This window comes from Dipodomys ordii, unplaced genomic scaffold (genome assembly GCF_000151885.1).
Source record: "Dipodomys ordii isolate 6190 unplaced genomic scaffold, Dord_2.0 Scaffold56, whole genome shotgun sequence".
Taxonomy (NCBI): Eukaryota; Metazoa; Chordata; class Mammalia; order Rodentia; family Heteromyidae; genus Dipodomys; species Dipodomys ordii.
In genome coordinates, this window is record NW_012267272.1 from 5,094,152 (window position 1) to 5,120,651 (window position 26,500).

Here is a 26,500-nt window from a genome sequence, read left to right on the forward strand (position 1 = left end):
AATGCACTTGTCCTTTTGCAACTCCAAGTGGAAGATAAAAATTAAAGGTAATGATGCCCAATAGTGCTCAGGTTTATATCACACACCAATCTGTATTTTTCTACTATCAGAAATAAGTGTGTGAACCCCCAGGGTTTCCACAGTTAAGTTTTACTGTGGCTCATGTACCCTGCAATATGTAAGATGCTCAGCTTGATTGGAGGGAGACTATTGTCCATTATGAGAAAAAATGAACCAAGCAAAGAGAGAAAGGATGGTGTTGACACAGAAGGAAGGGAACTGGTGTGCCTTGTTCTCTAACTGAAGAAAATACCTGATATGGAAGCCTCCTGAGACTGAGTTATTATGACTCAGGGCCTAAATCAGCCCTTCAAAATGGTTTCAACAAACTAGGGAAAAGAGCCAGAAATTAAACACATTGAACAACGCCAAAGTCACGTCCAACTCTCTTGGCTTTGTATCTGAGAATGTCCAGTTCCTGCACTTAAATAAAATACCAGTCTTTAGTGAAGACAATGCAATGGTCCAAAAGCCAGAACTCCTCTCCCCATCTCCCATTTATGTTCTTTTGGCTACAATTCCTTTATCTTCACATCAACCGATAGCTAAGGAAAACATCTGGTCGCCATCCCCTAAATAATATCCCAATTCAGACTGATTTAAGTTATTCACATTTTCCAGGAAAATGCACCCTGATATCCTGTCTCCTCTACAATCCATTTCCCCAGCTTTCTCATGATCTTCACTGTGGTTCCTTGGCTGCAACAAAAAGTTTCTCTTTTCTTCTTCTTTCTTTTTTTCCATTTCCTACACTGTTGGGAAGAGAATTAAGTATGAATTTCTTTTCTAGGCTTAAGCATTCCAAGTTTAGTAGGTGAAGGACCTTGAAATTTCCATAAGGTGTTCCACTTTCTACTTTCAGTTGTTTTCTACCTAATGTCTATAAATCAAATAAACAAACAAATTCAAAGTATCATCATATGCCTTGTTTAAACACCATTACTCTATTAGGAATTCAACTTCAACTGAGCCTCTGAGATATTTATTAGAAACTTTCATTTCAGAATCATGTACAAGTGGAAAAACAATGAAGACAAGGCAAACTATGTCTGATCCAAGTATCTAAGCCAGATAAGAAATTTGAGCACCTACAACAATTGGTCAGGCTCAAGGTGAATCATGAATAAAGCACCAGGGTCTGGTCTAAGATGATTCAGGATTCAATCTATTTGAAGGTTGAAACAAACATCATGAAATCATGGCCTCAATGAATGGCATGGTCCAAAATAGCAGAGATATCATTTAATATACAGTCACCTGGGCTTTACCCCTGTCCTGTTCAGTCTCTCTGGAGAGTGGATCTAGGAATGTACATCCTCAAAAAGTAAGCTCAGAGATTCTTATGCACAGGAAAGTTTGGAAATATTATCACAGAATAGAAGTAGAAAGTAAAATGGAGAAAAAAACCAAATGTGAGGATAAAAAAAAAGAAAGTTAAATGGAGGAAGTATCTACTCAGCTACCTACAAAAAGATATCAGAAGCCAAGTGCCAGTGGCTCACATCTGTAATCCTAGCTACTCAGGAAGCTGAGATCTGAGGATCACGATTCAAAGCCAGCTGGGGTAAGAAAGTCTGTGAAACCTTTATCTCCAATTAGCTACCAGAAAACCAAAAGTGGCACTGTGGCTCAAGTGGTAGAGCACTAGCCTTGAGCTGAAGAGCTGAGGGACAGCGCCCAGGCCTAGAGTTCAAGCCCCATGACTGACCAAAAAGAAAAAAAATGTCAGAAAGCAAGGCTAGAACTAAAAACCAAGCATTTCAGTGAAAGTACAAAGTGTCATATTTACAGGCAAGGAAAATTTTCCTAACCTTACACACGCCATCTTCAAGTTCTTCAGGGGGCAAATCTGGGTTTCTTTCCACATGGAGGTTCCATCGATCTAGTTGTACAATGGTCCCATCTTCTACCTGACAAAGGATCTTAGAAACAGGTTCATCAGTGTAGCCCTGCAAACAAAATCAGAAAACACACGCAATGTGGTCTGAATTAGAAAGCAGTATAGCCAATGTGCATATGTGATCCTCTCCCCAAGAATATCCTCTTTTGGTCTTTCTCTGTGTGAATGCCTAGCGACCTGTATCATTTATCATGTCCCAGAGTATTTTTACTCTTTCACCATCCAGTGTGCTTACTTGTAGATTTATAGATACATCCTAGTTACCACAAATGAAGTAAACCATGCAACCTATATTTCTTTGGGTTTTCACTATGTGTACCTGACTACTACATAAAGTAATATTTATTGAAATGAACTCGAGGAAGTTGAAACAAGGTTGTTTTTGTTTCCATTTCCTTTTGTCTTGTTTGTTCATTCATCCATCTTTGGGAAGGTAATGGGGAGGGGCACAAAAATATCACTAGACACAATTTGTGGGTGAGAATGGGAGGGAAAACTGGGAGAGAACAAGAGAATGGGTGACACTGTCTAAAAATAAATGTACTCTTCAGCTGACTTTTGGAACCATCACCCCCACTATATATCACCTTTACAATAGCAATAAATAAATGGGGGCGGGGTTGAATACAAGGAAGAAGAATTAAATCAGGATTCCAATCCAAAACTTTCTATTCTATTATGAAAAGGAAAACATCGGTCAAGATGCATTGTACTCATAAATTGACACAGTGACCTGAATCCTCTCTGTACAAATACCTGAAAATTAACTAATTAAAAGAACTTTCTCCTGTTAGCATTTTATTTTCTGTACTTCCCCCTGTGTGTGCTTTAGGGCATCATGTTTCCATGACCCAGAGAATCAAGGACCAGCCTTGCTAGGGAGATAGTTCCTCCTCAAGGCTCCATGACTGACAGCATGATGATTACAGAGCAAAAGGCTTGACTTGGATGTGACGTATTAACACTGATAATGATTTGGTTATTTCATGTAAATAAGTGTTCGTGTACTGCCTGATAAATGAAACTAAGGTCTGTGGGAGATTCATTCCCCCAAAGACCAGATTTCTACCTGCTGAACATCTGAAGATCATTTTTCATGACACAAAATATGATTTAAAAAAAGGTTGGTATTTTAGTGTCTTGTGCCTTCTTACTCTCTTAGTGTCATAAAAATGAATGAATACATAAATAACATGGCAGGAAAATTCTATGCTGACCTAAAGGTGGCTTCTAAAAGGAAGGAAAGCCAAAGCCATGACAACACCCAAAACTCAAATAAAGTCATAACTCTCCCAAACTGAGGCTTATAAACCTAAGCCAGAAGTAAACAGTTCTAGCCAAGACTGAAGGTTGAGATGAATTCAAGTATGCAAGACTACCGACACCTGATGCTAACCCACCCAATGCATTTCAGTGGCCTTCCCAACAGGCCCCAGCCTGTATGCTAAACACCTCCATCCATACCACATTCTTTTCTGATTGTGGGGCTTTGAACTTGGGGCTTAGGTGCCATCCCTGAGCCTCTTTGTGCTTAAGACTAGTGCCCTACCACTTGAGCCACAGAGCCACTTCTGGCTTTTTTCTGAGTAGTTTATTGGAGTGAAGAGTTTCACAGACTTTCCTGCCTGGGCTAGCTTCAAATGGTGCTCCTCAGATCTCAGCCTCCTGAGTAGCTGGGATTACAGGTGAGAGCCACCAGCGCCCAGCTCCACACTACATCCAACTTTCCCTTCTGTCTTAAACTGAAGATGCTACCAAAGAAAATTGGGGTTTATGGACACGTTGACTCCCATTTCTAACTCATCCCTTGGACGGCTGCGGCAGCAGCATTCTCCTTTCCTGAGAGCCTTCCTTGTGGGAGCACGTGTGATCTGGGGATGCTGTGTGTGCCTGGACAGTAGGGGTAGCAGCCATGGTGAGTTCTTACCCCTCCCCAGTTGAGAGTTCGAGCCAAGTCATTCCCAGTCCCCAGCGGCAGGACCCCCACGGGAGGCTGTGGGCTCAGCTGCAGCTCATCCAGGATGGAGAGGATCCAGCCCACCTACAGACGCATCGGGGGCCAGAAGACAGAAGAGAAAGATAAATAAGACAACTTCTTCACAGGAGGCTCTCCACAGCTCAAAGGACTGGCTTCTTTCTCCTTTAAAACAGACATTTTAGTTCAGTGACTAGGGAGCAGCGAGGCCATTCATCTCAGATGCCCCTAAATGGGAAAAGGACCTTTCTGTGTGGGCCCCATCATCTAAGCAAAACGAGAACCAGTCATCTGGGGGCTTAGCCAGAGATGTCACTGAACAGTTAGGCAAATTTAAGATGACTGAAGCACTTCAACAGGGTGTGGCCAGGAAGACTCCAAATCAGATTAAATATCTTTCTAGTTCATACTGGCTCTGTACTAGTTCATACTGGCTAGATCAGATTTTTCAACTCCACCGAGACTTGCTCACCCAGTTTATAAAACAGGATAATAACACCTGATAATACATAGTCACAGGATTATGTGATTGCTTACAGATTAAACTAAAATGTACATAAAGCCCTTCACATCATCCCTGGCCTGAAATAAGCACTTGTGAAATGGTTACCCACCGTGGCACAATCCTCAATGATACTCCATGTAGACAGAATTATGGGCAGACCTAGCCTCTGTTGTAAGTTTAGGCTGAAAGCAGAGACTTACTTTCATCTTTTGCTAAGATAAATAATACTTTGGGTAGAGTCTTATTATTATAACTATTTAGAAAAATTACCCCAAATCTGGAAATAGCAGAAAGAAACTGACATGTCTTTATGATGTCATCCACAACTACTGCTTCACAGACCCCTACTTAAGAACTAGATAATTGTAGCTTCACATAGCACTGCAAATGTCTACAAGACGTTAAAGGTTATAGGTCTAGTCCTATGGGGTATGAAACTAGTTTTGTCTCATATTAGGGGAAAAATGGAATATAACTCTATAATTCTTTTCCTATACTTCTTGGATGAACCAAATTTGCCACTTTGCTGATTCTCTCACTAAAAGCCAAGTAAAATAATGAGAGGTGCTCAGGATATTTTCATTTGCATGAAAGTGAGGATTCTTAAAAACACAACATTGAGCCACTACATTTGATGGACACCACATGTAAACCACAGAACTCAGTGACTGAAAATATGGAGATAAATGGGCTGGGCCAAGATAGATCAGGCTGAAGAGCTACTCTCGGGGTTTACACAAAGAGATCATCCCTGAGCAAAGCCGTTTATTGAATCAATGCAATGTTGTTTCATTTTAATGTCCATTTTATAGAGAAACTAAGACTTGGAGGATGAGGGACTGGATGTAGTAGCACACACCTGTAACTCGAGCTACTCAGAGGCTAACGCAGGAATAAGAAGATGAAGGCTGTCCTGGGAACCTTAGCAAGACCATGTCTCAACACTAAGACAAAAATGGGACCAGAGGGTAGGTCGGGGCTAAAATGCTTATCTGGCATGCATGACCCGTAGCATCACAACAAAACAAACAAACAAGCACTGCAAATACACTAAATCTGCTTCTGGAAGGAGCCTGGTTATTCTGGAGATAGTGGCAAGTGACTTTGAACCTTGGAAATAGATGAATCAAAAGTAGGCAACGTAGCATATGGCTCCACCCCACTGTGGAGTTTAAGACAAGTCCTAGCAACATAGTCACACCCAAACTCAGAGAAGAGAGCTGAGGACAGAGATGGGAGTGGGGGAGAGGGGAGGGAGAGGGAAGGGAAGGAGAGAGGGGAGAACAAGGAAGAGGGGAGGAGAGAAGAGGAGAAGGGAAGTCAGAGAGAAGACAGGGGTGGAGAGAAGAGAAGAGAGGGGAAGAGAAAGAGGAAGGAAGGGAGGGGAAGGAAAAAGGAAGGGAAGAAAGGAGGTGTGAATCAAACTTAGTTATGTTGCAGAACTATGTTGCAGAGGGAGAGCCTGTAATCCCCGCCCCCACCACCACACACACACTAAATAAAGTGGCATACTAGGACCAACTTTCCTCACTTATACCTAAAACACTTTCTCTTACACAATTCCTTCCCAGAAATAGACCTTCCTCATCTTTCAATGAAGTGCAAAGCTGTAATCACCAGCTAGTAAGTTACGCCACAATGTTCATCCATACGTACACTAAAAATCTGTATCCACAAAAATGCCAGTAAGTTCAATCATTTGTTAAAACTGGACAATTTATTCCTAAACAATCCTTCGATGTTTGACCGAAGGATTCTTTATTTCTTCCCTGATGTGTAATACCAGCAAAGTACTGCAGCTCTGGCTTGGAAGGAAAAGAAAACACACATTCCAGCTACTAAATTCAGTGTGATGGCTGTGCTAGACCTTGCCCATGTGCTGCTAAAAGCACAAGCTTAATACAGCGGGAATGGATGGCTCTTATAAACTACATGACAAGGGGGTGAAAGGTCACTGAAGAGGATGTCAGCACTGGAAAGCTCAGCTATCAGGGATGGCTGTCTGCAGATGCCAGCAGCTCTGAGAAGAACCAGACTCACAGTGGGACTTAGCAGAAATGTAACACAATGCCCCCTGTCCAGAGAAGGAAAAGGGTACCTCCTCCTTAAAGCTCCTCGGTAACAGAGCTCTCCAGCTACCCCTCGTCCATTCCCAAGTTAGCTCCTTTTGTTTAGGAAGATTTAAATTCGTTTTCTTTGTATTGTAATTAAACCATGTCTCCCCTTTCCTTCAGGACCTCATTTCATTCTAGACACAGCAATCAACACTTGAGGAGGAAAAATAAAGGTTTAAAAAAGAGACACATCAGAAAGGATGACATTGTCCAAAAAGAAATGCACTCTTCACCTGACTTACTTGACTGCAACCCCTCTATGCGTGACCTTTATAACATCAATAAAACGTTTACAGTGAATAAATAAGACAAAGAAGAGTTATCTTTCTGGGTCAAAGCAGCAAACTGGCTCCTAGTCTTCTTACAAAAGGCAGAGGAAGCTGTGGGTGTGGCTTCTGACAATGGGAAATTCAAAGTGCATCTCCTCCTGGCAGAAGGCTGTACTGCACTAACCTCTCTCTTGGTAGGGAAGAAATGACTATTGTCTGAACCTGTTGGGTTGAGAAAGAAGTGTCATGGCTGCGTGAAGCATGGGAGTATGTGGTTCAGTCTCTCACAAGCTCACTGACGCCTTCCCAAGGTGGGAGCCCTACCCACCTATAAAAAATAAAAACACAAAACCTACCGCTGGAAAGTTCTAGAAACAATTCAAAACTACCACAAAGAGGTAGTGACAGGACACCAAGATACAAAAGAAAAAAATTAAGTTAAACAACTTCCTTTGAAGATGATCCTACAAAGAAAAATTCTAAATCTTTGGAGGAATGTGACAATGAAAGGATTCCTTCACTGCTCATCAGATGCTGGTCACATCCAGACAACTTGGAGAGCAGTGTCCAGTAACTTCTGTGAATCAGCATTGCATCTTCACATGGTCCTGAGATGGGCTTTGTTCTGGCTTGTCTTCTCGGAGAAGTTTCCACCAAAGGTATGCACTGTGTGTGACTGCACAGGAGCCCGCATCGCTCAGGCAATTTTTACTCTCTCCTTTTCCCTTTCACTTGGCCCATTCATAAAAGGATACATTAGAATTGATTTTACGGCAAGGCCCTTGAAATACATACATGTGTATGTTTATCTAGACATCTATAAAATAAATCAGATATAGATATATAAAGATGTGTCTACATAGACGGGTGATTGATAGGTAAATGGATGGATGGATGGATGGATCCAATTTCTTCTATCTCCTTGGTACAGTAGCCAAGTAATCAAATATCCCAATCTTTCCTGAACATGAGAAGGCCACCTTGTATTATATCATGGCATCATCATCGCACATCATCAACTGTTTCTTGCCTTTTACAGCACAGATCTTTTTTTTCCTTTTGTCTTGACATTCTCTCATGGGTGTACAAGGTGAGGTAGATAGCTCTCTGCCTGAGGCAGCTCTGTGTGTCTTCTTACCATACCCTGGAATCCTTCTTCCTTTCTGGGAGCAATGAGATGGCTCCCCAGCAACCAACCTTCTTCAAAGGAAGCGTAACCCAAAGGACAGGGAGCCACATTGGCTCACAGCCCCACCCCGCCACATACTCCATGCATGAGGGAGACAAGTCACTTAAATTTGTCCTCCCCCAACCTAAAAGAAGAGTAACAGTGGCAGCTGCCCCTTAGTGTTATCTTCCCAATTAAATAATGCGCAGACATTGCTTAGCATGTGCCTGGCAAATGGCAAATGTAAATTAACACTAGCTCTAACACGGTATTTTCCCTCTTTCCTTGATCTACTTCCTAGGAGCAGAATACCCTCTTCTATTGTTCCTTTTAAAGGAAAAATGGAGCCTGAAATGTGAAATTTATCCCACCTCTGGCTTCCATCAATCCAAGAAGCTTTTCTGTTGCAGATGAAAAATGACAGTAAAAGCCAAGCAGTCCAGAGACCAGAGCTCTAGAAATAGAATGAAAATGAATCTGCTATTATATAGTAGGTAAAACAAAAAAAAAATCTTCATCAATTGTCTGTATCTTTGTCATTAGAACTGTATGAAAAGAACTTTGACTCTAAAGTTGTCTTGGAAATCTTGTCCCATTGTGAGTAGTGAGAAATTCCCTCTTCTGCAAGTCTAGGCAGCACACTCTAGGTTCATGGGCAGATGCTCTGCTGGTTGGGATTCAGTATTCCCAAAGTATCTCCACCAGCTCACCCACAAGAAACCTTCCGATTAAATCACTTAGTTCAGTGAAACACACAGAACTTGGCATCTCTTTTGCCAGAACTGAAGAACATTATCCTGATGAGATCACATCGCTGCAGCCTGCAGACTTCTCTCCTCTCTTCATTAGGAAAAGCAGGGCTGACAGATTTAAAACGCCAGCCCCTCCACAGGGCTTTCAGCAGCCAGGCGGCAGCAGCAGCTGGCCAATGCTGCCACCACCTGTCCATTCACAGCCCTTGCTGGCTGACTGCACAGTGTTACCCTTCTGCAGTGTATTAACATTAGACATGGCAGAGGGGGGTAGGTACTTGATTCCAACCCAACAGACACCCACTGTACTGTCCTGAATCCTGCAGAAACACATGAAGGACACGCACAGTGGGAAATCAGCGAAAAAGGGCAACGACTCTCAACCCTGAAAGAGGAACAAGGCAGTAGTTCTATTATTATATGAAAAATACTTTCAGCAGGGTCTGGTGGTTCATTCCTACAACCATAGCTACTCAGAAGCTTAGTCCGGAGGCTCCTAGTTCAAAGCCAACCCATGCAGGAAAGTCTTCAAGTCTTCCATTTCCAAAATAGCCATCAAGAAGCCAAGCTAGAGGCAAGACTTAAGTAGTAGAGCATCAGCTTTAAGAAAACAAACTGAGCAAGATGTAAGCCCAGAACTCAAGCCCAAGAACCAGAAACAACAACAAAAACCACTCTCCACATTTAAGCCATATGGTAAAGGGGAATAGAAAATCCTCATCAGAATCAGTCAAAACTATTCTATGTGCAGTTAAGAGTCTCACGGACTTCACTGCCCAGTCTGGGGAATCCTCAGATCTCAGCCTCCTGAGTAGCTATGGTTATAGGCATGAGCCACTGGTGCCCAGCCATACTTGTCCTACTGAGTGACCCAGGAAACATAAGTAGAGAGTTTTTGGAAAGTTATGTCTCAGGAAAGCTGAAACATAAAGTGAGAACTGACCTCAAAAGTCACCAAGGCAAAAATGGGCTGGAGGTATGACTTACATGGTAGAGTCCCTGCTTAGCAAATACAAGATCCTGACTTCCATCTACAATATTTCTTTCTTTCTCTCTCTCTCTTTCCCCTTCTCTCTCTCACACACACATACAAAATAATAAATTAAAAATAAAAATTCAGCTTCTACCAAGATCCCAAGCGGATCTGGCCTTTAGAACTTCATTAGAATTATGCCAAACCTCGTTCATCACTCTGGGAAGGCCTTTATTGAATCATCAGTCACTTTCTAGTCTCCAAATCCCTCCTTCTCTCTTAAAACTCATTGCTTATCCCCCCCCCACTTCATTTTTTGGTCTTCTTGACAAAACAATTAGTTGTTCCTCTGTTCTCTATCTTTTCATTTTTCCTGTTGGGCTTTGGCTGAAATTCCATCTTTAACATGGATGGGTTGAATTCCCATGTTTGGAAACACTTATGAACGTGGCAGACAAGAGGTTAGTATGACAAGGGCTGACACTGTGCTTCTTACAGGCCTCTGCTGGGAAAAGAAGAGGGGGGAGGGGGTGGGAGAAGGGAGGAGCCTCCTGGGAGGTGCAGGGGAGGGGGAGGGGGTGGGAAGGGAGCACTGAGTGCAGCCATGATTGGGGAGGTAGTGATGACTTAAAAAAGAGTAAGAGCTCTGAGTTTGGGGACAATGGACATACGTTCACTTGTCTCCTGCTGTCACTGAAATTTCCAGGGTAAACGAGGCAGATAGGAGTGAAGTCACATGGGAAGGCAAGGCTACGAACGTGAGATACAGTAAGGATTCACAATGAGTACATCCTTTCAGTAAATGTAACTGCTCTGGGAGATGGTTGATCTACCTTGCAGAGCTAATTCTTCAGTCCAGTACTCTACAATCATCTGCTTTATGTCCAATCACCTTTCCCAAGCACAGAGCAAGTGCTTTTCCCTGGGTCTTTGTGTCTTCCCTCTGCAGGATCTTTGGTCACACACAACATTGATTCAATAAATGTGTTTTATTCTTGGCCAGTAGCTTGCTACAGGAGTACTCAGTTGTGATGTTTATGATGGGGAGAAACAAATTCATCCTTTTCACACCTGCACGATCATATCCCTAAGTACATCATTCTAGGACATTGCAACCACTGGAAATGTGATTGATGCCAAGTGGGGAGAATTCACAGTCAAGGATATCTTGCAAAACATGAGGTTAGAGTCAAAAAGGTCTGCTGCTATTTTGTAAGTTATAATGGATTTTTGTCGGGCGATCATTTGCATTATGGATCTTGAAGACTGGTAAACACTGTTTTCCCAAATGGAAAAAGAAGTCTTTTTTCCTCTCCGGTAAGTGAGGACCAATGGAATCACTGTGCTACTTCATTCTGTTGCATTTAATGGTATATAATGTGTAGCTCATGTGGTATTAAGTGCTTTCATGCTAGGAGAAGAAATTAGAAAGGAGATTTTGTTGCTACCTTTGAGAATGAAACATTCTAATTAGGGATATTTAAAAAACCTAAAAGAGCCCATAATGCAATCCTAGATGCTAAGCAATTAGACTCCAAATATCCAAAAGTAAAAGGCAAATCTGTCTTGATTCTTAATTCTTTACCTTTGCTAAAAATATCAACAAAATGGAAACCAATGGGGAAATAATTGCAACATAATAAAGAGAGGAGGAAAAAAGGTCAAAGATAGTAAACTTTAATAAAATCCCTCCCCCATGTTCTCTTAAAAAGGTATACAAATGAGAGCAATGAATGACTTCTAAGGCAAACCTATCTGAGTCAATATTCTGAATTTTAATTCCATTAGAAAAAAGTTGACTTAATTCTAGTATATCCACATATTTCTCCTAACTAAAGGTGATCGATCATTAACACTAAATGGAAAACCGGGCACTGGTAGCCCCAGCCTGTAATTCTAGCTACTCAGGAAGCTGAGATTTGAAGATCACAGTTCAAAGCCAACATGGGTAGGAAAGTCTGCCAGACTCTATTCTCCAATTAAACACACACACACACACATACATACAGTGAAAGGGAGAGAGAGAGAGAGAGAGAGAGAGAGAGAGAAAGAGAGAAGTAAAGCTGTGGCTCAAGTGGTAAAGTGCTAGCCTTGACCAAAGCAGCTTAAGTACAATATCAAGACCCTGAGTTTAAGCTCCAAGACCAGAACCATCCCCCCATTCCAAAAATAAGAACAGTCATAAGATAGCAGTTGATGAGCATCCCCAAGTGACTGTGTCCCCCCAAATTCACTAATTTGAACAGTTCTGTGTACATCTAATTGCCTTATTAAGAGCTAAGAAAGGGAAGAGTGATCTGTGTTAACTCTAGCAACATGTGGAGAAAGAGCTTCCCTTTGGGTAAGAAAAACTGGGAATAAAGTCCAGACCTTCGACTTGAAGCCTAGTGTCAGGCTTGCCACAGTAAAACTAGGTGCTAGAGATAGAGCCCCACCCACTCGCCAACCTCTTCCCTGGATCAATAGCCACACACTGTGTCATGTCACCAAACTGCCTGAGCCCAGATAGAGTGCCCAGGCCACCCTTCTCTCCAGCGGAAGGCAAAGCAGATGGTGGGCAAGGCTCCACCTACTGGCAGGACAGGAAAGCCAGCGTAGGATTTGTCTTGGAGCTCAGATCTAGGCCTGCCACACTGAAAACTAGGACCAGAAGAAACCAAGAGAGCTCTAACCAAGCCAGAGCTCACAGGCAGAGCCTCTGTCCCTGCCTCAGGACTGTACAGGTCCCACGGCCTGGGAGCCTCAGGTGTCATCCACCTGAAGTTCGGTGTTGGTGGCCAAAGAAATGTCTTCTGCACCCAACGTCTCACATGAAGGAGCACAGCTATTCCCTGAGCTGGTGCTCGCTGATGGAGTCTCTATTCCTGCCCTAGCACGGGTAGAGACCTGCATTCCGCAGACCTGCATACACCCGCCTGTACATTTAGACCACTGTCACCCGTGGCACGGGCTTCGGTGCATCTCTGGGCTCGTGCAGGTCCTTGCAGATGGGGAAATTAGAAATGAATCAGCTGGCGCAGAGCTGTGGAAGTCAGCTTCACCAGCACTAACTCGATCAGAGGCAGCACCATATGGAACTGGGCTCCATTTTCTGAGGGTGAACCAGGGAGTTTGCTAGAACTGTGCCTTGGAACTCAGTATTAGGTTAGTAAAACTTAACACAAGCCATTGACTGTGGACAAACAATACATATTTCTGCTTTCATGTGTCAGTTTTTAAATGCATTAACAGAAAAGAATGGAGATACAGCAGTTTATATATTTTTTTTTGTCAGTTGTACGGATTGAACTCTGGGTTTGGGCCCTACCACTTAAGCCACAGTGCCACTTTCAGTTTTCTAGTGGTTAATTGCAGATAAGAGTGTCACAGACTTTCCTGTCCAGGCTGTCTTTGAACTGCAATCATCAGCTCTCAGCCACCTAAGTAGCTAGGATTACAGGCATGAGCCACTGGCACCCGGCTCAGCAGTTTATATATATTAAGGAATTTGGCCACCCACAAAAATCTTCAAGTCAATGACGTGATCACATCCTTGCTCTGTAGACCAGAGCAAACTTGACACAAGGAGTCATAGTTTAGAAAGGTCACATGCTTTCAACGCATAACTAAGTCCCTTCTAATCATCACAGGCTGTGATTCTCAGGAGAGAAAGAAGAAAGAAGAAAACTGTCCCCCAAAAAGAATTAGTAATAATAATAGGAGAAATCATTCAAAACTAGGGGAAAAATAAGGTAGAAAACTGGATTCTCCTTCAAGGACCTACCGTTCCATCGCCACCACAGGCTAGAATTCGTAGATTTGGGACTTTCCTATACAACTCAAGCCTAAAAAGGAAACAGAAGGAAAGGTAAACAAAAGAAGCCATCACTTCCTTTGGCATAGAGAAAATGCAACATGACATGGGGGAGGGTGTCCACTGGAGAGAATATATTTCACGAGGATGATGGCATTGAACGAACCCATCTCCATGGAAACCCAAGAGGCCCAAGTCCGACTGCCTCAAGACAGGGGGTGAATATTATTTTTAAGTGGCCTGAAGTCTTTAATTTTCATAATTCCAGCGCTCATGTCAATGTAATATATATAAACTGCATTTACTTTCTTTTTAGTTCTTTTACTTCTTGTCTTTTTTTCTTTCCTCACTCATTACCGCCTTTCCTTTCCCCCTCATTACTCCCTTTCCTTTCTTAGAGAAAATGTCACTAATTGGTTATCAATAGCCTTTTTGTGTCTCCTCTTTATATTCTATTAGCTCTTCCTGGATCTGTTCATTTTTCAAACCCATACTTTCTGCTATTAATTCTAATCTTTCTCTACAGCACCCACATATCCATCCTTTGACGCCCTCTCTATGCAAAGTAAAGAGATTGCTAATGAGTTTGCCTGCTTGATATTTGATCATTTTATCTTGCTGTCTCTCAAGAAAATGCAGTATGTATATTTATACTCCTCAGATGATAGATAACCTTTGGCTAAAGTAAGTGGTTACACTCTGAATATAATCACCAATTTAAATAAAGTGCTATGATTTTTTTCCTGGAAATATTTTGTCTCCTGCCTTGTTCTCTCTGAAGCAAGGCTAACTAATATGATTTAAAAAAATCTTAGGAAAAAGAAATCTAAAAAGGAACATAAGCCTGAGTAGTAGATTTATCTTAGCACAACTGAACAGGAAAAAAACACAGAAGGCTAACAGCAAACTCTAGTGGCAAAGAAATTCATAACAGAAATTTAACTTTCCTAGTTCATGTTCTCCTCTATGCTTAAAAATACACTGTATTCATTTCATACAGGAATACTATTTCTCTATAAATGTATGAGTTGATGCATCTTTTTCTCTCATTTTTCTATTTATTACAAAAATAACTCAAATCCTTTATGTGCTACTATTTATTCCCTAGCATCAGAACACAAGGTGTCCAATAGCAGAACTAACCCTGTTCTTTCCCACTGTGCAAGATTGTTTTCAATACTTGTAACCAAAGCAGAGAATAAGATCTCTGAGAAACTCAGAAAAGCAATGGAACAGAAATTAAATGTCCACTCACAGAGGTATAGAGTCTATAGGTATAATCAATTCATTTATCTCTCTCTCCAATGAACACACACAAACACACACACACACACACAAACACACACACAGCCCCCAAATCAAATATTCGTAGATAAATATAGCTAACCCCCAAACATAAGCTTACATTCCTGTAAATGTGCATCTCCCAAATTGCACATTTGTAAATAGAAACAATGTAATTGAAAATTGTACATCCAGAAACACAAACACACTAGCAGTGTACCCTCATTAACAATGGAGCAGACAATATCTTGAAGGAAACAAGCTTGAGGAAAGTACTAGGGCACATCAGATAAAGTTTTGAAGGAAGGAAATAAGAGATGAACAAAACACATTTCACCAGGTAATCAGATAACAGACCTTGGCCCAAATCATAAAGTCCTCACTTGCTCAAAGTTCTGCCAGACTACAGGGGGTATTTCCAGACTTACGCATCTTTTGGCCCTTCCTGAGAAAGATCAAAGACTTGGCGTGGGTTCAAGTACCACATGAACATCTGTAGGACTTTGGTTCCCTGTAAAGGAAAAAAGATTACAATAATAGGAGAAAATTTTCAGCATTAAGAAAATAGGAACAATATGACCATATAACCTTATGCCAAGGGAAATAAACCCCAAGGTGGGGACACAAGCAATTTTGTCTTTGTTGTTGTTCTTTTTATTGTACTTATAATGTACTATGTGATTTTTTTGTCTCTTTGTATGTTCTTCCCCCATGATACAACCCCTGTTGTCACTGTATTTGATTCTGGTGTCCTGAATCTTGTATATACATTTTTCCTAATTGGGGGAGGGAAAGGGAAATAACAAAATGCTAAAATAAGGATACAAGATGACCCATTGTAACAATGAGATATACAAGACAGTATGTTAAAAATGAACTTTACAACTTTGTGGGGGGGATGGGAGGCAGGGAGGGAGGAGTTGGGGAGGTGAGGAGGAAAGGGATGGTAGGGGAAAAATAAAGGAGGGTTTAACAATGCTTGATAGGAAATAGACTCATTACTTTGCTTCAGTTAACTGCAACCCCTCTGTACAGTATCTTTACCATAAAAAATATATATTACAAAAAGAAAATAGAAACACATTCATTGCACCTCAAATAATATATAGTTATAAACGGTATAGAAACACATTCATTGCACCTCAAATAATATATAGTTATAAACGGTATAGAAATGTAGTTAAAATCATGAGCTTGGGTTCTAGATTGAGTGACTGGCCAGTGAGATGAATGCCCTTACTCCAAGCTCACTTCTTAATTTCATAAAGCACAACTTCTCTTCCTTGCATGTGGCAAGGATTTCCATGTTGCTATGATGTTTGGTGACCACAGCACTGTGCTTGCCAGCTAACATACGTTTAGTGAATAGTAACTCTCCATTATGAGTGAAAAACCATACAGGGAACCATATAGGGAAGCCAGGGCCCACCAAATTCCACATTGGCTGTCACATTCTAATGCAGGTCATTACCATCTGTGTAATATGTCATATGAGTAATATTGTTATGTGCTATTTTATTGAAATATTTTTTCTACCTGAAGCACAAGTATAGCCAAAAGTACCTATTTTCATATACATGCGACTCACGTCATTTTTACACAACATATAAAACTCGACCTCATTTGTTAGCCCCTGTCTGTCTGTTTGTCTATTTGCCTGAATTAACTTACATCTAAGCCTTCTCTCACTCACGGACATTTGGGAAGCCTTTGAGGGAACTCTGACATTCAGAACAACAATCATCAGGAAAACACAAAGCTTGTTGGAATTTATAAGGTGGGTTAGGCATGAAGACATGGACATAGTCTCCTATATTGATTGGAACCAAAACATTCTCAAAACTGACTTTTTGTTGTTGTTGGTGGTGGTGGTCATGGGGCTTGAATTCTGGGCGTGGGCGCTATCTCTCAGCTCTTCAGCTCAAGACTAGTGCTCTACCACTTGAGCCATAGCGCCACTTCTGGTTTTCTGGTGGTTAATTGGAGCTAAAAGTCTTATGGACTTCCCTGCCCAGACTGGCTTTAAGCCATGATCCTCAGATCTCATCCTCCTGAGAGGCTAGGATTATAGGATTATAGGCATGAGCTAACAGCACCCAATTAAAACTGATTTTTTAAAACTTGCTTCATTGCATCACCCATAGCAGATGACGTTGAACAAGTCAGCAGAATCTCTCACCTATGGAGTTATGCCTTTAGTAGCCATCATGGCTGCTCTTTCCTAAAACTCCCCTAAGCTTACATGTAGTAGAGGTCATATTTAAGGGTCGGCCTGGTGTAGTAGAAATTCTCTGAGGCTTGAGTCAGAGCTTGGGAACGCTTCTTGGGTTGTCAGGGACATTTCACATCTTGCAGAAATGCAGTGCCTGACGCAGAAGGGATGCCCTTCCAGGGCGCTTACGTGAATGCAGTGGGTGAGTAATGACGATGGCACTAGCACAGTAAGCAGCACAAATGGATCCTGGTAGGTGCTTGTCCCTTGCTCTTTGCTCCTTGTTCATCTATTCAGCAATCACCCTGCATGCTGTGAAGGCTACAACAGGACAGTCATTACTGCGTTGCGGGCCCGTTGTAGGAGGCCAGAGCAGGTCTTTGTTCCTCATATCATCCAAACCTATAATCTACAAGTTCTGCCTCCTCGTGTGCTTGCTATAATTTGGGGGATAACACTCTACCCTTAATTATCTAGCTGGTCCTTCTGTGTCACCAAATGACATAGCTCGCTTCCTGTCAAATACAAACACAGATTTAGAGACAATATCTCACTAAGCACTCAACGATTTTCTTTTGCTCCACTCTGGGTCTTGCTACCAAGTGGGAGCAGGGTGCTTTCAATGTTTTCTGTTGAATAGGTGACCGAAGAGCCATTTTAATGACCAACCAACTGAAAGCACATATCCTACTGACTCACTGGGAAATGAATTTTTTCCAGTCGTCGATTCCTAGGGCCCTGTGTGAACGGTGCGTGTTAATTGTTACTCCTTTCTACTCAGCTGTGGCAGTGTGCGTGTCACCATTTCAGCATCTCCTTTTCCGCACACTCCATGAAGTAATTAACTCCTTTCAAAAATGTAAAAATAAAAGGCACTGAGAGGTTATTTTTCCCAACTTAGAAGATTTGACTGGATGCACCTTTCCGTCATTTTCAGCTCCTGTGAGTTGTGTGGTCATTATCTCGTATCGCCTTTTGAGGGAGGGGTGGTTTCAAGGCCTGGGAAATTGACCACTGCATGCATCTCTGGGCAGTGCCATCCCCACTCTGTAGACCCCTGATCTTGGGTAGAAATAACCGACTCAGCTGGGCAGAGTCATCTATCAAAACTGATATCCAGATGTGATACAGTTCCTTCCTATAAAAGACTAATCTTCTCTCCCAAACAGGATATTCACTCAGAAACATTATGCGCTTCAATGAAAGCATTTTTAAAGCAATCCTAGTGGGTAGAAGAATTTTTTTAAAAAATAAGTCTAACTCCTACATTGGAATAAGTTCCATTTACTCTGCTGCTACTGCTAGGATAAACTCCCTTTTGGGCTGTAATAGAAGTAATTCATTAGATAGAACTAAGAGGCCTGACAAAAAGTAATTCGGTGGGGAAAGTGACTTCTTTCCTTTCCTCAGTTATACACAACTGTCCCTCACCAGCAAGTCTCAAGCCCTCTCCTAGTCATCACCTGCTATGTGGCAAATGCAAAAAGATGCAACTTCAATCCAAGACTCGGCTTGTCTGTAAGTGAAAACTCTAATGCATGTTGGAGACATAAGACCTCCGTGACCAGGGAATGTTATTTTTCAGACATACTACAACTGAGTATTCCCTAGCAGTGAAAAAACAGTCATCTCTCTAGCACTCACTCTGAAAGGTTAGGAAGCTCTGGAGGAGAATGCAACTTTCTGAAAACAGATGTGAGAGGGGAAAAAGAGCAAGAATCATTCATCCCTGCCTTAGTTCCCAGAAGTGTCAGAAGGGAGAATGGAAAGATGAATCAGACAGAGATATCTTGCGCTCAGAAGAAAGTCCCACCTGTTACTCATCAGGAAAAAGGTAATGACAATGACTTGGGGCTGTGGAGAAGCAACGATAAAGAGGTCCACTCACAGGACCTGAGCACCTTCCTGAGCACTGCTAGATCATCCAGCTGTATCCCTAAGTCTCAGTTCTTATCGTGGAGGCCTGCTGTAGGTCATGCCAAACATGACAGTAAGAAAGTTGGAGTAATAATGTGTAATAATATTGTCCAGACAATAAGCAAGTTGGAGTAATAGTATCAGTGGAAGAGTTTAAAGAGGTCTATACAATCCCCTAAAAAACTGTCACTTCAGTAAGTATAAGTTAAGCTCCTGCTCTGTGCCAATACTTAGATGCTCACAATCAACCAGGAAGAGGCCACATAAAGTACATTCATTCCCTGAAATGCTAGGCCAGAGACAGCCATGGGAATCCTGTGTGCTCAGAGGAGTTACGACCTCAGCACATGTCTGATACCTGAATCAAGCTTTGAAACCTGGGTAGAGCTAAGCATCTCTGTCTAGATGGAGCAGGAACAGGTTCCAGGTGAATGCAGAAGAGGTGTGAAAGAGCTAATAGAGTGCATACCACATAAAACTATGGTCTGTAAAGTTTTATGAGCTATGACTCAGGGAGTGTTGGGAGATCAAATGGCAAAAGTGAGTTGTAGACCAACTTGTGCATGCAAAAAAAGGCTGAGACGCCATGTCTTAAAAGCAGATAGATAAATTGATAGGTAGATAGATAGATAGATAGATAGATAGATAGATAGATAGATAGATAGATAGATAGATAAGGGAAACTTAGAGTAAATTTTGTCTTCTACCTTCTGTCTCTCTTCCACAAAGAGAGTCATTCAAAACTGATTTTAATTTTGTGGAGGTATTGGGGATTGAACTCAGGGCTTCACATTGGTTAGGTAGAGCCTGTACCACTTGACTCTCGCTCCCCATCTTCAAAGGGGTATTATAATCACTGACCCCAGTACCTCAAATAACTCAGATACTGACAGTCTCAGCAGCACAACCTATGTTTAGCATCCTTGCCAGGCACCAGTGTCATCTCTCCCTTGTGCGTGTTGAAAAAGGAGACCACCCTGGTGACATATAAAAGAAGGAATTACTAAGATACTTCTTTAGAAAGCATTGCTTCAAAGTAGAGTATAGAAGTCATCTTTGCATATGTTTGCCTCTCCTTCAAGATGTTGAAAGTTTCCCATTGCACACAAAATAGACGAAGGGAAAAAAGCTGCAGGTATTCTTTTCGCCAGTAGATGGCGATATGATCCAGTAATTGAAAAACAAGACAAAAAAATTGAAGCTTAAGTTTCAGAGAAAGAATGAAATAGAAATGTGTTCTATCTAAAAGCAGATGAATGAAATAAGTAAATATTCAAGGGCAAAAATAATTATGTAATCATATGTGTATAATTAAAATGACAAATAAAAGGATTGTGTCCAGGAATCTACCTGGGCAGAAAGTGAGACTCTTTTCTCAAAATAACCAGCAGACAAAGTGCTGGAGGTGTGGCTCAGCCATAGAGCATCTGATAGCCAGGCCTCCCAGTACCATGCAGGAAGGAATAAGTAACCTAGTCTCTATTACACCACGCGCAAATCCTCTAAGATCCTAATTTTTAAGACAGACTGAAAACTTAAGATCCATGTGGTTAAAACTGCTCTCCACAGACTCAATGATCTTTATCTAACCTCATTTCTAATACTTTCATATGCATGTTCCACTCATGACTTTGTCCTCAAAAGCCTTCATTTTTGTATAAGGGAATTTATTTTCCTGCTCTCCTCTTCTAGTCATACTGTTCACCTACATGAGTCTTTGCATGCACTGTGCACTAGAAATTTAACATTTCCAGGGGCAGCCAATGACATCCTGGAGCCTGTGCAGACACAGGAAGAGCATTTGTGGTAGTTCAAGTGACACGTGTGTCTCAAGGGCTAACTAGAGTCTATTGGAGAGAATGACTAATGACTACTGACTAATTGGAGAGAAATGGTCAGAAAAGGATAAGCAGGAATTTGCCAGGGTAGAAAAGGGAAGGGGTGCAGCACCAGGTTTCCCTCTTACACATAACCAAGTTTGCTCCTCTTTGAGTTCACACACTTTCATGTCACCCTCTCCTTGTCTCTCTGAGGTCACTGTTTGCCTGCAGCCTGAGCCTCTCCATTTAGAACTCACAATCAGTGCATGTCACTGGAGTTATTTTCTCCATCCTCCCCTTCTGTGTCATTCACAAACAAAATATCCTCAGAAATCCACTGAGGCTTCCCTAACCTAACCTGTGCTCTCTTAAGAGAGAACCAGGAAGCAACAAGTATTCTCTCTGTCATTAATAATTTACACAGCTTGAAACAAAAATGGTCTGAATCTCAACTGGATTGTCAGTTTCTTAAAGGAGGGATGATTTAGAGGCTTCTGTATGCTCTGAGGTAGGGGGCAGAGAGGCGGAGGGAGCTTAGAATGAGTTAATAAATGTATTTTATGAATGAGCTGTTACAATGAAATATATTTAATTGTAGTTAGCATGCAGTACTCAAGTGGAGCCAATTACATTTGCTCTGCTCTGTCCTCATAGTTTACAACCATCTCCTCAACCCTTGAAAAGAGGAAGTAAGCTCCAGGGCAAATTCAACCTCGTTAGTAAGAAATCCATTCTTATTATTCCTCTATTGACAGTCCTGGAATCACTGTCCTTACATTATAAAGGCCATCCCGAAGGTCATCTCTCAGCAACACAGAAATGCACAATGTTAAAGATACATTGCTTGCTTATAACACATTTTCCCCTGTTCTCTACAATGCTGATAAATATTTGTAACACAAAGTTATCAAGAATTTCGAGTGGAAAGAAGAAAAGAGGGATATTTAAGTCATGAATTTTCCTAACAACTTTATTATAACTAATACATTCTGAGAAATGCCATTGTCATTTGTAACAATAACATCATTTGAACTATTGGGTCAATCCTAAATGTAACTTTTTTCTTACTATGGGACAACTATATAGTTTCAAATATCTACTTGTATATTGTAAGTTTTCAAGGAATCTGGCCTCAAAATGTAAAATGTACATTTAATGTACAGAAAGACATTTTACGTCTAAATATATGAAATTAATAGAAAAATAAAGCCTATAGAAGGGGTATAAGAAATCTGAGAAAGTGGGAAGAAAATTAGATGTAAAATGAAAACCCAGATTTTGAAGAAAAAAAATCTGTCCTTGCAGAGCATTGTCACTGGAGGTTTGCCACTAAACTCAAATTTTATTTAGTTTATAATTTAAACGTTTATATTTCCTTTTGCTAACTAAGGTATTAACTACACTCAAGGATTCAGGCAGGAACCAAATGCAATCCTTAGAAGCTGGCATTTTCTCCAGCTTGATAGGATATGTTCATGACTTCTGTGATTGATGAGTCAGTGACAAAAGTAGGTGAGCCTAAAACAGGGTGCCGGTGGCTCACCCCTGTAATCCTAGCTACTCAAGAGGCTGTGATCTGAGGATCACAGTTCAAAGCCAGCCCGAGTACAAAAACTGGTGAGACTTTTATCTCCAATTAACTACCAAAAATCTAGAAATAGAGCTGTAGAGGTAGAGTGCCAACCTTGAGGGAAAAATCTATGGGACAATGCCCAGCCCTGAGTTCAAGCCCCAGTAGCAGCACACAAAGAAATCAAATCTAAATTGAAATGCAAAGAAACGAAGATAAGTAGGTGAAGAAATTACTATGAAACTTGGGTGCTAGTGGCTCACACTTATAATTCTAGCTACTCTGGAGGCTGAGATCTGTGGATTGTGGTTCGAAGTCAGCCTAGGCAACAGACTCTTACCTCCACTTAACTACCAGAAAACTGGAAATGGAGCTGTGGCTCAAAATGGTAGCACTCTAGCCTTGAGCAAAAGAGCTCAGGCCCTGAGTTCAAGTCTCACAACCAACAAAAGAAACTACTAAGAATTGAGAATCCCTGAACTATATTAGCTAAGAGAAATTCTGGAATGATTGCCTTGAAGATCAGGACAGAAGAGTTAAGCACTTAGGTTTTGGAAGGCCCTCTGGTCCCATTTAACATAGAAGCTGAGGGATACACTGCAGAACTTCTAGGCTTTGCCTTGTCCAGCAGAGCAATCGCCTTGTCCTGGGAAATTCCAATGCTCCGAGTGGAATAACTTCCTGTGGTGCCAGGAATTGTGTTTTCAAGAAATTATCAACTGCTCACCCTGTTCGGGGTGACTCACCTGGTTCCCTCCGCTCTTGGGGTTCACAAACACAAGCAAAGGTTTCATGAGAGGAGAGGAAATAGGCTTTATCACAAAAGGGCGCCCTTTGTTTTCCTGCTGAAAGAAGAAAAAAAAAAAAAGCAGCACTATTAGGATTGACATCCCTCACAGCATGAAGACAACTCCAGTGCAAAGGAAGAGAGAGCCACCATCACCACCACCCCAGCCCAAACCCTGTACCTTACAGGGGTTGGCGGAGTCTGACCTGCGGGCCTAATTGTGAGGTACATGATACATACAGGTGTGTCTATGCTTCTCATTGGTCGTCCATGACCCATCTATTAATAATTTTGTATGGTTCTAATGATGCTATAAAATGGCCCTTGGTAGGAAAAAAAAAGTTCCCCACCCAGTGTGGGATATCCATATAACTTGAAGAAAAGTATCTCAAATCATAATTTGCTCCAGAGAGTCAGGTCATTCCTTTGATTTTTATTCTGTGTACTCCAAGAATCCTAGAAGTGCTAGTGATCATCATCATCACCATCACCATCTTTTCTTAATATATTTATTTTTAAGTCCCAAACACCTTTTAAACCTCACAATGATAGTCATCATCATTATCTTAAGCTACACTGCTTCATCATCATCCTCTTCAGGGTAACATTTCCAGGCAAAGGCAAATGTTCTGACTCCAAAGGGGCAGAAGTGGGGTTGGTGATTGGTTGATCTAGTTAGTCCATCATCAGTAACTTATTCCGACCAGCAGGAAATGAGGTGTGGCTGGAGGGCAGTAAAAGAACCAACCAGGAGAGGAGATACCCTAGGAAAGCACTAAGCCTGGGCCAGGTGCCTGAGCTAGAATCGATTAGGAAAAAGAAGCTGCACCCCCCACTCAGAAACACTTACTTCCGTCCCCCTTTTGCTGGCTTTCCTTTTAAAGCTGGTTCTCTTCTTCTTCCGATTAGAGGCCTTCAGGGAGTTCTGTAGGGAGAGAAGGCAGCGCCTGAGCCCCGGGAGGCCGAGGGCTGGGAAGCACCATGCAGAACCAGGTAGGAGATGACGGCAGCGCATGCTGATGCGGCGTGCTGCTCATGCTTTCACACTGCCAAGCCACTCTGATGGGGAAGCCACACACAGAAACCAGTGCTTCGGAGTGAGCGACTGACTCCTCGCCCCGGACAGGGCAGGGGGTAAGAGGCCTGAGGCTCTCATGGACTCACATGACAACACATGGTATACCTGCCAACCCTCCCAGTAAAAATGGAAGAATCCCAAATTCTCTGAGGGGCTCCAGTCTCCCGCCCAACCAGGTCCGTCTCCCGCCCAACCAAGTTCAAGTTCATCTCCTGGTATGGAGATCACCTATGTGGAAATGTAAAAAAGGAGGCCATTTTTTTCATGTTTTTCTTTTAAGTCTTTTCCTTGCTTTCTCTTTACTTTTTTTTTCTTTTACAATTTGTTTTTACTAGTCTCTTATAGTCATAGTTATGAAGTGAATCCTGATTCCAACGGAACTTCACAGTCTAAGATCTCAGCAGTGATTCTAACTTCTTCAATGCGGGGCTCTGACTCACCTGGAGTTATTTGTAAGAGTGGAGTGGCAGTCATTTTCCTTTCTTTCTCTCTGTTTAAAGGCTCATGGAAATTTTAAAAGTCTTCCCTCTCCTACTAGTCTTGACTTTTTCTTCTCAGGGAAGTATCTCAAACTTGTTGCAATACAGGGACCCTCAAATTCACTTTCTCTTTCTAGGGATTTTTTATGGACCACAATTTTGTGACTAATTCAGACTAGCCATTGACTCCGTATTTGCTACAGATGCTGAGAGAACACTCACAGCTGACTGGTTGAAGACAAGACAAAAATCAGGTTTAATCAGAAGACTCAATAATTAATCAGAGTGCATCTTCACAAAGCAAAGACAGTACTGACCATATAATAGATGTTTGCCCAAGTTCAAAGCCTGAAATGCAGAATTCTTAACTTAGAAGTTTATATATGAACACACACTTGTATGGTTTAAGCAGTTAAAAGTTTTCAAAATAATCTGAAGAAATCTGAACATCACACCTTCAACTTCTTAGGATTGTTTTTTTAGAGCATTCAAATAAAATTTCATCTAGATTACATAAGCTAAAGTGCAAAATTAACAAGATCCAAACTAGTTCACTTTCATTTCATTTTGACTTGGATTTAGACCCAACACACAAAACTGAAAGTTGACTTGTGTTCACCAAGGACAAAGGAAATTTTCAGGATCCATCAAGTGACCCCAGATTTTCTTCCCCCATCAGATTAAAAGAAAACGTCTTCAGAAGCGCATGTTCTCTCCAGAAAAGCGATCCAGAGCTAGTGACTGCTTTCTAGCCATGGGGAGTCCCCTTCACTCACTGTGGATGATATTTCTCTTGAAGGGAATTTCTATATTCCTAGACCCTGGGGTTAAATGAGCCTTTCTTCATTCATGTTCTTGTCTCTTTTGCATGATGAAAGCATGTGCTATATTTTGACAGATTTTACTTTGTGCTGAAAGGGAAGAAAGATGATCTAGAATCTGGAAAAGCTGAATCAGCCACATGGTCTGAGAAGACGGCCGGGAATCATCAGACTAGAAGAGAAGTATCTGTTTGTTGTCAGTGATGCTCTATGCCTTTCTCAACCATCATTATATCATAGCCTCACTCATGGACTTATGAAAAAGTGTTCAAACCCAGACCCTGTTGAGTATGATTTCCTAATCTGTTTGTGGGTAGATCCTAAGCAAGGATACTTTCCCAAATTCCACACAGGATTGTATCATGTAGCCCAAGGCTAGGAACTTTGGTTCAAAGGAGAGAAGAGCAAAATGTGCAGAGCACAGTGAAGCAGAAGATGGGGAGGAGAGAGGATGATCTGACAGATTTTGTGGGAATTTTGAATCTCCCTCTGATCAGCTCTTATTACCTCGGCTGAGTCTTCCAAACCACAGTCTTTTAATTTTAAGATACAGTAGCAAAACCTTACTCCCAAGACCGCTGTGATGCCTAAATGAGAACAGCATGTGAAGCAACCATTTTGCCATACATCCCATGACATGGACTTGAATGAACGTTATTACCTCTCTCATAGCTCTTCAGCCCCAACACCTATCATACATGCTTGGTGCGAGGGAATGTATTAGAATCATCATTGAAACAAGAGGTAAATAGAATTAGAGTCCACACCACTTCCTGAGCCTCTTCTGATTTGCAATGGATGCTCAGAAGTGAGTAATGCCCCTAACTTCTTTCTAGTTTTAGCTTAGTTGGTGCGAAGAACAATGCAGGAAGACCAAATCCTTGCAGGAACACCCCGTGGACTTTACTTCTTGACAAGACTCAAGCTTTCCACTCCAAGACATAGATCTGCTGGATCAGGCCAAGATGGTAAGGAAGTTTCTTAAACTAGTCTGATCACAGAACCATCAGCAGATGGTTTTGC

The 26,500-nt window shown here is 41.6% G+C and overlaps 1 protein-coding gene across 1 annotated transcript in view; it reads right to left on the bottom strand.

Moving 5' to 3' along the window:
* Positions 1-26,500, bottom strand: part of Dgki (diacylglycerol kinase, iota) — a 423,919-nt gene that overhangs the window by 179,083 nt on the left and 218,336 nt on the right. The window contains exons 10-15 of the mRNA XM_013021551.1: positions 23,950-24,024; positions 23,059-23,157; positions 15,222-15,304; positions 13,480-13,540; positions 3,888-4,001; positions 1,872-2,009 (exon numbers count right to left, since the gene is read on the bottom strand). Coding sequence (XP_012877005.1) covers positions 1,872-2,009; positions 3,888-4,001; positions 13,480-13,540; positions 15,222-15,304; positions 23,059-23,157; positions 23,950-24,024 — 570 coding nt within the window. The remainder of the gene's footprint in view (positions 1-1,871; positions 2,010-3,887; positions 4,002-13,479; positions 13,541-15,221; positions 15,305-23,058; positions 23,158-23,949; positions 24,025-26,500) is intronic.